Source organism: Acartia tonsa, chromosome 13 (genome assembly GCF_053477335.1).
Source record: "Acartia tonsa isolate MP-2025a chromosome 13, ASM5347733v1, whole genome shotgun sequence".
Taxonomy (NCBI): Eukaryota; Metazoa; Arthropoda; class Copepoda; order Calanoida; family Acartiidae; genus Acartia; species Acartia tonsa.
The window spans coordinates 5,938,764-5,952,342 of NC_137272.1; the positions used below are offsets into that span (position 1 = coordinate 5,938,764).

A 13,579-nucleotide genomic window follows, 5' to 3' on the forward strand; every position below is an offset into this window, starting at 1 on the left:
ACGATTGCATATCTGAATTCTATGAAAAATTTTACATCTACTACTTACTAAAAGAACCGGCTAGCTATAAAAAAAAAGTTGATACACCTTCTTTCAAAAATTGTTTGAAATTTGATTTTTTTAGTTTAAAAAAATTTCAAATTTTAGCACTGAGTGTCCAGATCTAATGAACAATAATAAAATGTTTGTATTTTGGGTGGTTTTCCAGTAACTTTTCATAACTTTTAAAAGGCTAAAATTTTAATTTGAACATAACAAAGAAAGTTTGCTTTAAGAAAAAGAATAATCAAGCACAAAATATGCGAAGCAATAAATCATAATATACACAAGTATATCTTTTAGGAATTTTTATTTCTTTAAAATTTCTCAGTCATAATATCCATGTATATTCTATATCCTTTGAAAATTATTATCTAATTTATTGATCAATGTTATAAAATTTCTTTGCATTATTGTAGAAGATGTCGTCTTTCTCAGTCTCAGAAAGAGAAATTGTTAGCTTCTCCAGCAATTCAACTACATCTCTGAAAAAAAGTAAAGAAGATTAGTTTTCAGGAAAGCTTTTGACTTTTCAAAATAAAATTAAACCCCATATAGCGCTTACATTTTTTTGTTGAAATTTACAAGCAAAAAATGAGAAATCTGCAGAAAAATGATAAGATGTGCAAATTTATTTCAGACAGACATCCTACAATTACAGAATTAGACGATGAAAAAGATTATGAAACTTTTTAAAAGGTGTGACATACACAAAAATTCTATTTTTATAAAGTCCATTGTTTTGGTGGTCCTCTTATAGTGCCAAAAATCACCAAAGAATTATATTTTTATTAGTGGAAAAGGTAAAATCTAGCTATATGTATTTTTTTTCAAAGTGTAAAATGTATAGGCACACCAGAAATAGGACCCGCAAGATTTAGACATAAAGAAAAATAGTATCCAACCCCCTTAATTTAAATTTATTTTAAAATAAGGACAACGAAAATCTAACTTATTTTTGTCAGTGGCCCAAGCTTTAAGAGTCATAAGAAAAGGCACCTGTATTGAATACTAGGGGTTGCCAGATTACAAACAGGCCAGTCACTACCATAAAAACACCTGCTTACTCCGAAAACCTGAAGAAGAAAAAAACAGTAATGTTAAAATTATCGTAGCATTTTGAAATTTTTTTACTTTACCTTTTTACTCGCTATGACCTTTTTTGGAATGTAGAAATTGCCAATATATATTTATATATCTAGCGGCTGCGCCCCTAGCATCAAGGGACCCCGAATTCTAGAAGGTAAGAAGGGTAAAAATAGCCTAAAACCACCCCAAGGCTTAATTCTAAAAATAAAATACTTTAAACCATCCATGGAACATGGTCAAGCTTCCATAAAAAGAACAACTCAATCAGTTCAGTAGTTATTAAAATCTTACGGTTCATACAAAACAATCCTACTACAAATGATAAAGATATCAATAAAATATATTTAAAAGAGAAACCATTATTCATTCAGAATGCTTTGTCTAGTTTTGTCATTATATACTAGTCAAAAAAACAAAAAAAACTTTAACTGGCAGAAAAATAATTTTTCGTGAGGTGATGTATCTCTGTCACTTTAGTACCTTACCTTAAGACAATGTTCAACGTAGGGCTGAAACTTTTCTGCACTCCAATCTAAAAAAGTTTTCAAATCTTAAATAGCAAACTTTTGACAAATGCATTTGTTGACAAAATATGTATGATAAGTAAAATTGAAAGTAAAGAGATCAAAAGACAGTAGGACAAATATAGTCTAACAAAATGATTACCATCCCTTTACTTTTGCATGGTTAGTTCTCCTGTGTAAATTAACTAGTGGCTTTGCCCCTAGCATCTTGGGGATCTATAGAATAAGAAGGGGGTGGACAAATGGCCTAAAACCATCCATAAAATATATTTGAAAATAAGTCTAAAACTTTCCCTGGACCTATCTTAGGATTCCCTTTAAAGGAGAACTCAATCGGTTCATTACCTATTGAAATCTCAAGCTTTAGACAAAACCCATTACTACTTTATAAAAAAGGATAATTCTACAGAAACTCAGGAAAAAAAACAGAAAAATTGGAAGACGGACGACAAGACAACCTGAGAAAGCCTTAAGTGTCATATGTGACGCAATAAAAATTCATTTTTTTGGGGGGGGAGGGGGTTTCCTTTCCCACATCTCCTCTCATACTTTCTTTTTAGACGTATTTTTTTGACGTCACACATGACACTTTAGGCTTTCTCAGACAAACTGACATTCAAGCAAAAGAACATCATGGTACTTTGCATACCTGGAATTTCATTGATAAGTCCACTAAGTTTACAATAGACATTGGGACATTGAGCAGCTAAACTCATCTTGTCACACCAATCTCTAACAAAAAAGGTGTTTAAAAAAACAATTGCTTCACTTTTTTCAATATAACCCTACAGTTTTGGTCAAAATCTAACAAAAAATGACCCAAATCATGTACAAGCAATGACAATGAGAAAACACAATTGAATTTTTATTTCTACTCACCTCTCCAGAGCACCACAGCTCAAGTCATAGTCCTTGTTGAGAATTTTTCCTTACATGGAGATTGATAATCAACAAATCGTCTTAATTACTAGAAATTTTGTAGTTAACCCCCATAATGTTCAAAGATTTTGATGGGGCATGTATAGACCTTTCTATAGACACATTAACCAGGTTTCTAGCCCAATCCCAGCCAATTTGGCATGAAAAAGACAGACCAATCAAACATTGAGACATGACGGCTACAAAATTTCAATTACTTTAGACAGTTTATTCTTTTAAAAAAAGACAAAACTGTCTTAATTTTTTTGTAATATAATATGCACTCTCCACGTAGAGAAATTTTTTTTAACAAGGGCTAGGTCTCGAGTTGTAGTACTCTGGAGCGGTGAGGAGATTCAAAATTCAATATTGTTTTCTCATTGTCATTGCTTGGACATGAATTATGTCATTTTTTGTTATTTTTTGACCAAAACTGTAGGGTTATATTGAAAAAAGTGAAGCAATTGTTTTTTTGTTAACGTAAGTCGTAGATATTGTGAAGGTATAGTTATTCTCGCATCGTATTATAAACGGCTTTCCGCGGATATATAATGTACAATGGTTTTAATCTTATAATTGTACATTTCTATATTCGTAGAAAGCTGAATATAATACGATGCTAGACATAGTTTTTTCGTATGGATTAGAACCGGTTCCTATCCACCGGATTCGAATGAATACGAGAAAGGTTTTTTTTCTAGCGCAAAATTCACATTACAGATTTACGGACAAAGGTCATGCAATTACCTACCCCATTATAATTGAAATTGGGAAGGCCTGCTTTCCTTGTTTCGCCACCTTATGGTGTTACACCTCCCCCTCCACGTTGGGATTCGTTGTGCACGCCAATGACTGTATTTTTATGCAGAATTGTAGATAGAATAACCAATGACCATTTAGCACCTTGTTTAGTTTAGAAACGAATGAAAGAAGTAGAATAGGTAATTCTACTTATCTTGAAAAATTAAATCACTTACTTGAAAGCTGTTTGATCATGGTAGTAGGGTTTTGCAATGTGGTCAATGACCATTTTTATCTAAATAATAAAATATCATAGATAGAGAGAGGAAAATGAGCTGTTAATTAAACTAGCACCCAAAGTTTTTAAATTCGTTGGCTTTTTAAATTTTGGAAAGCTTTCCAATATTTATGCATATATGTGAGTCAAATGCAAAAGTAATGGGAAAAATTACACTGTTGCCCAAAAATTCTTAACCAAGTTATTCCTATTCTTTGGATTAAAAACCTTTGGATACTTTTATTGTATTTTGAAAGATTTGTTACAATCTAGGAGTTTCCATGCTTTTCAATCAATTAATTTTTCTACGTGAGAAAGAATTTTGATTATAATTATTGTATGTAGCTATATATTCAGCAAAACAGATTCTAAATCCGATAACTTACATTTGGTACTTTTTCAGCAATAGTTGGGATATGATGAATTGTATCAGGATAGCTGTGAAGGTCAAAGGTCAAACCATGATCAGCCAAAATCTGAAAACAAAATGAAATTGTTTTTTTTTTTTAAAGTAGCGAAGCTACATTCAATTGATTGCTGTGACGTCTTAGATTAAAGAGCTTTGATGAATATCCATTAGATTACAACCGCTTCTAAGCCTTACTAAAAAATCATGTATAGCATCGAATGACTGAACATTTTCTACAAATATTATCTAAAAATTATAAAATTGATACCAGTTTTGTTAGACCGTGACTCTGACCCCTCGGGACTAACAAAACTTAATCTTATAATTTTTAATTTTAATGTCACAGGAAGCTGTCTATAATACGATGAGATAAATAACTATGTTCGACTCCCATATTGATACTTTTCATTGCTAAATAGTTCTATTAGAATAAAATTTACAACCACCATAACAAATAGATGGAAAGATAGGCTAACAAACCCTATTTATAGAGTAGCTGAGCTACTGAAACTTTCTACCAATACCTTCAATCCTTGAATGAACGAGTCTTGAATGGAATAATCCACATCCTCTAAGCCAATCAAATGTCGTATTCCAACAAACTACAAATTAAATTTTCAAGAAAGGTTTCGTGATTTATTTAAAATCTTATTTTAGTCAAATAGTTTGTATTCCTTTTCATTTAATTAATCTACAGCTAACGATATAAATTAGAAAAAATTATTGTATTTAATATGTAAAACCATGTCTTTGGTAATATTTTTCGAATTTTATGTTTAAAATATTGTCAAAAATTATCTATTCAGCAGATAAATTAAATATTTAGCTACAAATAAGTTGGTATAAATTTCTCAACAGCAAGGATCCTGATTTAATAGAACGGACAGTCAAGTTACACCGATTAAATAGTAGCTGCGCTACCATAAACGTGATGTGCATTGAATGTGCTGGATTTTGATTTTGTATGTTTTATGTTTACAAATTATTGTCTAAACCGGAAATTGTATTATATGTAGTTTGAAATATCGCCGCGAGGTGTCTCAACTAAAAGTTTTATCTGTTGTGTAACCTTTAGTTTAATAAAATTACGTTTTCAAAAATTAAACCTTATTATTTCGTTTGAAAAGAATATAGAATTAGAATGTAAATTCTAAAAAATTAACATTTTATTTCAAACAATGCATACATTTTAAATTTTCAAATTTTATGTTACAAATCACTAAATTCAGATTTACGAGATCTTATAGTGCTTACAAGCAAACCTCCTCTACTTCCTGTTTATATATTTAATATATATAAGCGACTTAAAAGTAGACTTTTCTGGATACCCTGTTGAATGTTCTTCAGGGTAATTATACACTTGACGTAATTAAAGCATCGGTATCTCAAGGTCTTCGTTGCTTGTTTGTTCATTTGTTGTTAAAGCGAAGCTTTTTAATAAGTTAACAAATAACTCTTTTGTTCATTTAAGCAAGTTAGATTATTCTTATCTATTTAAACTAAGAATGGTTATTTATTTAGTAGTTAGGCACGATTTAGAAGGCGTAGCAACTCTATAAACGTTACCAGAAGGTCCTTGCGTCCATTAATTTTTTTTTGTTTGATATTATCTTTCGATTGATCTAATTTTTTGAGTACTGATTCCTATTACAACAAGGTACAATGCAAAGCATCTCTATAATCAAGTCTGAAAAATGTATTTATTTCCTTAATTAGTATCCTGTATCTAAGCAGTTTTGCAACAATTTTCGTTTATTTATTTAGACTTGTGCATACATTTATATTCTGATTGTTCAGTTTGTCACTGTACAAATATTCATGTTCGTTTGTCCTACCGTTTTAGAGCTTTGCTTTTATGGATGTTGTCATCCTTGTTGCATTGTACCTTGGGTGAGCCAACTTTGGAGAATTTTTCAATGTTCTCCTTGAGTTTGTCATGTTTTGCAGGATCCAAGCCAGCAACAAATCCTTTCACAAAGGTTTTTCCCTGGATAAAAAAATATTTTGGTCTGTTATCTGTTTCATATTTGACTTTGATATAAATTTAGCTTTTATTAGTAGCGAAGCTACTCTATAATTCACTTTGTCCGTCCGTCCGTCCGTCAGTCAGCCCGTAACGCTATGGGGGAAATGGAATTTACTCAGCTCCTATAAGAGATAAAAGGCTGAAATTTTTTGACAACATTCCCATTATAAAGGAGCACAATTAACTATAAGACATCAATGGCGATAGGACCCTTTTTTAGCAGGTTTTAGGCTATTTTTGTATTTTTCACATTTTTCTCCATATCTTTGGTGTTTATGGTCCGATTTCCAAAAATTTTTCAGTTATAGTATCAAAATAAAATTTCTTGTCGTTTCAAGAAAACAACTATGACGGTCAGACTGCCTTTAAGCAGGTTTTAGGCCATTTTTGTATTTTTTACATTTTTCTTCATAACTTTGGTGTTTATGGTCCGATTTTTAAAATTTTTGTAGTTAAAAATATCAAATTAAATTTCCCGTTGTTTTGAGCATCCAGTATGTAGTTTACTTTGACCGCCAGTCTGTTAGTCATAGTACTGAAAAATAAATATTAAGAAATGAAAAAAAATAAAAAAAGGTTTTGTGATTTTTTTCCTAATATACATGATTTTGACAACTAATCTTTAAATTCTTATAAATATTTTTTGTGCTTCGCTACTTATGGATGTTGTCATCCTTGTTAATGTCTAACTATCTATTTATCACTAAGCTTATATCTATCCATCTTTTAACTATTTACATTCATGAGAAAGAGTAATATTAAAATATAAATACCGTATGGTTTTATAAACAGTTTTCCGCGAAGCAGAATTATTTTTTTTTGGTTTATTATTTTCTAATTGGCCAATGCCTTCGACTAATGTGTATAACTATCTATCTATTCCAGTGTGGCTTCAAATCCAATTTATTTCTGATTTAAACTTGTTTTGTTACATGCCGAAAAAACGTATTATATTGTACAGCATTTTTCACAAAAAAAATCTTAAGATTAAACCCTGTTTTGTTGACCCGGACCTATGCATACCTGAAACTGTTTTAGGACCCAATCAATTTCTTCTGGACAATCATGGTAACATTGAACAAACACTGCCTCCTTTATTTCCTAAATTAAGCGCTGGAAAGTGTCATGTGTGACGTCATAAAAATACATCTAAATCTATCTACTTTTTAGAGTTTTCTTTTCCCACTTCTCCTCTTATCCCTCCTTTTTAGACGTATTCTTAAGATGTCACACATGCACTGGTCGCCGGAAGGGAAAAGCAGTTTTTTGAAAGGGGCTATCTGAGATTATTACAGATTCTGATTTATACATGTATAGACTAATGAAAAATGCAAAAAACGAAATCAAAAGCGTTCCTTCTTGGAAGAAAATCCGGGAAAAAGATTTTAGCTATTTTTAACCTAAAATTCACATTGGCAAGCCTGCAAAAAATATAAAGACATTTTAAACATATCATTGCTCAGCACCTAGAAGTGGTAGAAAAATGCTACGCATACCATTGGAAAGCTCATAACCTCTAGTTTTCATTAAGGTATATAATGTTTTTGTACTATCATTAGTTTTTGAGCTATGCTCTAAAGTATACTCAAGTTTTTAAAATGCAGTTTTTTCATGAATTTTAAGTTTGATACTAGTTACACAAACCTTTTAAAAATTATATTGCTTAGCATTTAGGAGTTAAATAATTATTTTATATATGTATATTTGTATATTTTGGGTAATTTCAATTTTAGCTTAATTAAAAATTGTCTTTAAAATGTGTATAGTTTGTAGTAAGAACCAAGGAGCTGAGGGTGGAGTTTATAAACTTATAGGAAATGAAATGCAGTATAAAATTTTGCCCTGGATGTTTTTGGGCTTGTTGTTGTAGTTATTAATCTGATTTTTTATTGTAAAATTACATGATTAAATATACCAGTAAAACTTTGAAAATTGAATTTTGGCACTTTCCTTCTAGGGGCCAATGGTGTAAAATAGCCACTAAGACACTAAAATTTAATGTCTGAGCTTATTTTTAGAGATATCAAGCAAATTTTTTTTATTGTAAACCTTTTTTTGCATAATTTAGCTAGGTAGCCACTAAATATTTCATTTGGCACTTTCCTTCATGGGGCTAGTGGGGTATTTCACCCTCCAAAACACTAAAATTTAAGAATTGAGGTTTTTTTTAGAGATATAAAGATTTCATTTGAACACTTTCTTTCTCGGGGCTAGTGGGGTGAAACAACCCCAAATTGTTAAGTTATAAAATACAAGGAAGGGGGGGGGGGGAGGGAGTTTATACACTTATAGGAAATGAAATTTAGTAATTTTGCTCTGGATGTTTGGGCTAGTTGATATAATTATTAACCTGATTATTTTGTAAAATATCTTATATGATTAATTATCAATAAACATTATGTTTGATACTTTCCTTCTAGTGGCTAGTGTCGTAAAAAAGTTCTGGGCTTATTTTTAAAAATATTGGGCTGATTTTGTTAATGAAAACTTTTTTCAAATAACCTAACTAAATTATCACTATAGATCTCAATTAGGCACCTCTTTCAAGGACTAAATTATTTGTTTCTATGATGTGAAATAAGTTTTCATTAAAGTTCAACATGAAATCTTTGAAAATAAGCTCAGAACTCATAATTTTTTTATTTTAAGGGTGTTTTACCCCACTAGACTCTAGAAGGAAAGTGCCAAAATGAAATCTGTAATACCTCCTTACTTTAATTATGTGAAAAATATTTACATTAAAAAAATTAGCTTAATGTCTTTAAAAATAATCTCATATCATATAACCAATCACATCGTAGAACCAACTTTTAAAAAATAACTATAACTACAAGTCCAAAACAGCCAGGGAAAAATCTGATACTGACTTATAAACTGCGAACCAAAAAAATAGGCAAATCTGAATTTTCAAAATGGCAGCTTCATTATTCATTTGGGACGAATTTACTGTAAATTTAATATGTAGATGCATCTTTTTGTTACAAGTTTCCACCGTTGATTTTTTATTAATCAGCACCAATGAAGAACAAGATCTCAAAAACAGCATTTTGGGTAAAAACTGGTGAACCAAAAAGATATGCAAATCCAAAACAAATCAATGGGAAAACGATTTTTTTGCACTTTTCTTCTGTTTTAAAGATTGATTCTGATAAATTCACAATTTTTTAAGGGATTTATGCATTAATTATTATAAAATGTAGTATAAGGTAGAAAATAATGATTTTTTAAAATAAGAAATATTAGAAAAAAATAAATTCATCCCCTATCACTTTAGAGGTCAGCTGCTGACCTCCAGTTTAATGGATGTAGCCTAATACATGTTAAAGATATAAATTACCCTGAAAAGTATACAAAAATGCTTTTTAATGTGTTAAAAAAAAACATTTTAAAATCCTGATTTTGAGGATGATGTCCTTTCAGATGCTCCTATTGGTGATGATGGTGAGCCAAATGTTATCGAAGTACATGCCCATTACAACAACTTGTCTATCAACCTATGTACCATTTTTTGTAGTCATAGCATTCTCCACTGGAGTCTGCCGACAAGAAATATAAACATCTTCTTAAAACGACAGTATTTACCTTATGCATTGGAGTAATTAAAATTGAAATTTTTTTCTTTTTTAATACTGCTTGGCTGGAGGCTGCTATGAATACAGAAATTGGACCATAGTTCAATATATAAGTTGTCATCATGGTCATGCACTTTGATAACATTTGGCTTACCATCACTACCCATAGGAGCATCTTAAAGGCCATCATCCTCAAAATCAAGATTTTAAAATGGATTTTTTTAACACATTAAAAATCATTTTTGTATACTTTTGGGAGTAATTATTATTTTTAATATGTATTTAGCTTCATCCATAAGACTGGAGGTCAGCAACTGTCCTCTAAAGTGATAGAGTCAAATTTCTTTTTTTCTAATATTTCTTATTTTAAAAAATCATTAATTTCTACCTTATACTACATTTCATAACAATTAATGCATAAATCTCTTTAAAAATTGTTAATTTATCAGAATCAATCTTTAAAACAGAAGAAAAGCTCAAAAAAAACGTTTTTCCATTGATTTGTTTTGGATTTGCATATCTTTTTGGTTCACCAGTTTTTACCAAAAATGCTGTTTTTGAGATCTTGTGCTTCATTGGTGCTTATTAATAAAAAATTAACGGTGGAAACTTGTAACCAAAAGGTGCATCTACATTTTATATTTACAGTAAAATAATCCTAAATGAATATTAAAGCTGCTATTCTGCAAATTCAGATTTGCCTATTTTTCTGGTTCGCAGTTTATATAATTTTGATATGTTTTAGGAAGCCCCAAGAAGGAAAGTGCCACATATGGCTACATATCTAAATTATGAGAATAAAAAAAATCATCTTGATATCTTTAAAAATAGGCTCATAACTTTAAATTTTATTGTTTTGGAGGGTGAAATACCCCACTAGCCCCAAGAATGAAAGTGCCAAAATCTTTAGTGACTACTTTGCTAAAATATGTCAAACAAATTTAAATTAAATAAATTAGCTTGACATTAAATATGTCCAAAAATGTTTACATTAAAAGAATTAACTTAATGTCTTTGAAATAATCTCATATCTTATAATTTTAGTGTTTTGGGGGCTGTTTTACCCTACTAGCCCCTAGAAGTAAGTGCCAAAATTCAATTTTTAGAGTTTTACTGGTGAATTTAATCATATAAAAAATTTTACACAAATAATCCGGTCAATAACTATAACAAAAACAACCAGGGCAAAATTTTATACTGCATTTCATTTACTAGTGCATAAACTCCCCCCTCCCTCCTTGGTTCTTACCAAAAACTCACATTTCAAAGCTTAAATTGAAAGTACCTAAAATATACAAATATACCTATATAAAATAATATATATTTTATATAACTCCTAGGTGCTAAGCAATATAGTTTTAAAAAGGTTTTTGTAACAAGTATCAAACTTAAAATTCATGAAAAAACTGCATTTTTAAGACTTGTGTATACTTCAGAGGATAGCTCAAAAACTAATAATAGTACAAAAAAGTTATATACCTTTATGAAAACTAGAGGTTATGAGGTTTCCAATGGTATGCGTAGCATTTTTCTACCACTTCTAGGTGCTGAGCAATGACATGTTTAAATGTCTTTATATTTTTTTTGCAGGCTTGCCAATGTGAATTTTATGTTAAAAATAGCTAAAATCTTTTTCCCGGATTTTCTTCCAAGAAGGAACGCTTTTGATTTCGTTTTTTGCATTTTTCATTAGTCTATATATGTATATATCAGAATCTGTAATAATCTCAGATAGCCCCTTTCAAAAAAAAACTGCTTTTCCCTTCCGGCGACTAGTGCATGACACTTTTTCTTAAATATTTCAAAAAATTAAATGGCTGATTTTCTTGCCTCCCATCTCCCGCACAAAAATGTCAACTCTCAGTTATGTATAATCATTAGATACATCCCCCTCCCCCCAATCGTTCAGGATTAGCTCCTTTTTTCTTCATTAGTGTACTTTTTTGAGCTGTAACTGAGATATAAAGAAAGAAATTATGCCAATGTTTGACAACTAAAATTTTTAACAAAAGGAAAACATTTTAAAAACAGGGCATGACTTATTATTATTTACTAACTGACATACCCTTATATTTGTGTAGCTACGCTTCGAAAGAGAGGGGACAATGGGCTGTTTATTACACTAGTCCTCAAAGTTTTATGATAACATTTTCTTAATCGTTGACGTAACAACTTTAGAAAATTTTGATAAATTTTGATTGGTTAGTTTATTAAGTTAAGTGTCCAAACGTTTCAACCACTAATTGTAATCTACAGAAGGAATAATAATCAATTTATTTACCATTGTCTTAACCTTTAAATCCCTGGCCACCAACAAGTATAAAACTTACCATTGTAGCTAGTGCATTTTCTGCTTCATCTGCTGTATGGTTTCTGTGGATAGCTTTCTGACAAAAAAAGTAAACAAAATAAAATATTGAAGAACGATAGGTTTTGACCTTCCGTCCGTTTAAAACGTATTGTTATTGTAGGTAGTTTTATTGTTTTGTCGTATTTAAAACTATAAATGATGATTTATGTATTAGTTAGGTACAATTTAGAAAGCGTAGCTACACTATAATCAGTATCAGAAAGTCCATAACCCTTTAATCATAGCTATAGTGCATTTTACCATTGGTTAATGAAAATTTATTCTGGCCTTTCACTAATCATTTATATTGTATTACGTAATTTTTAAAAGCGAAGCTTTTCTATAATTAGGGTCGGTCCGTCCGTCCGTAACGGATAGCTTTTTTCGTTAAATTGGGCATGTTAGAATTGTCCTATCGATTTCAAACTTTGCATGGTGATTCCTTTAGTAATTAGTAACGATTTAGAAAGCGTAGCAACTCTTTAATCATTACCAGAATGTCCGTACGTCCATTTTAAACATGTCGATTTTTTTACTTTTTTAACAACAAATTTTCATGTGATCTAATCATCCGATTGATCTGATTTTTGGTATATCAATTCCTGGGACAACAAAGTATAATGTTAATAGCGAAGCAACTCTATAATCAAGTCCTAAAAATGTAAGTATGTTCATAAACATTATCCTATATCCAGCAGTTTTTCAACAAATTTATTTACTATTTTGGTTCGACTCTTATACATTTATATTTTGATTATTCAGTTCTGACACTATGCAAATTTTAACGTCCGTTTGTCCTACCGTTTCAGTGCTTCGCTTTTATGGGTGTTATCATCCTTGTTTTATTAGGCACTATAAGCTGCTTCATTTTCAGGACCATAATAGGATATATGTTTTAAGCGAAGTATCTTAATAAACAAGGCTCAAAATATGTAAGTTTTTTTTCACATTGAGCATCTTATATGTGAGTACTTTTGGAATCTCTTTAGATTTATAAAGAATTAGAAATAACATTTATCTCACAAACAAAAATACCTTCTTAAAGTTTTAAATACCTGTTCAGGAGCGGGAAATCCCATCGATATATTCTAAAATAAAATTCATAAAAGTTAAATATGAAATACAAATTGTTTTTTAAAAATAGTTAAGAATGGGGAAGGTAAGTCCTAAGTCTAACTCATGCGGTCGGTCATAACCCTGTGTTGCTACCTAGAATCAGAATATGGAGAACCATGTACCACAAACAGAATAATAAGATTCTAATTAAAAAATAACAGTAAACTATTATACAGTAACCTGGTTTGGATAAGCATCTCTGACTTCCAAATCAAAGATATGGAAATGGCTGTCGAAGATTTTTCGTCCTGACATCTTTTCTATAAAACATGGATGACAACATAATAAAGCGAAGGAACTGTAACTGTATGACAAATAAACATTAACACTTGTAAAGTGTTTAAAGAGAAGCTTCGCTTTTGAAAATGCTTATTTTTTTTATATATTTTCAATATCTGTTGCTTCACTAGACTTCAAAAACAGCTAAGATTGTATTCCAACCTAAATTGTAATATAAAATCAATCAGTTTCTACAGATTGTCCAAAGCTATCAAAGCCAGGTTGCAGTTTCGGCTGTG

The 13,579-nt window shown here is 30.4% G+C and overlaps 1 protein-coding gene across 1 annotated transcript; it reads right to left on the minus strand.

The window, feature by feature from the left end:
* Positions 1-332: 332 nt before the first annotated feature.
* Positions 333-13,339, minus strand: LOC145335061 (L-fucono-1,5-lactonase-like). The gene is made up of 12 exons (XM_080180755.1): positions 13,242-13,339; positions 13,001-13,033; positions 11,926-11,982; positions 7,047-7,124; positions 5,883-5,984; positions 4,522-4,599; positions 3,975-4,064; positions 3,548-3,606; positions 2,302-2,384; positions 1,614-1,660; positions 1,039-1,115; positions 333-524 (listed from the first exon to the last, which is right to left on the minus strand). The coding sequence occupies exons 1-12, from the start codon at positions 13,314-13,316 to the stop codon at positions 419-421; spliced, it is 885 nt and encodes a 294-aa protein (XP_080036881.1). The 5' UTR covers positions 13,317-13,339; the 3' UTR covers positions 333-418.
* Between the last annotated feature and the right edge of the window lie 240 nt (positions 13,340-13,579).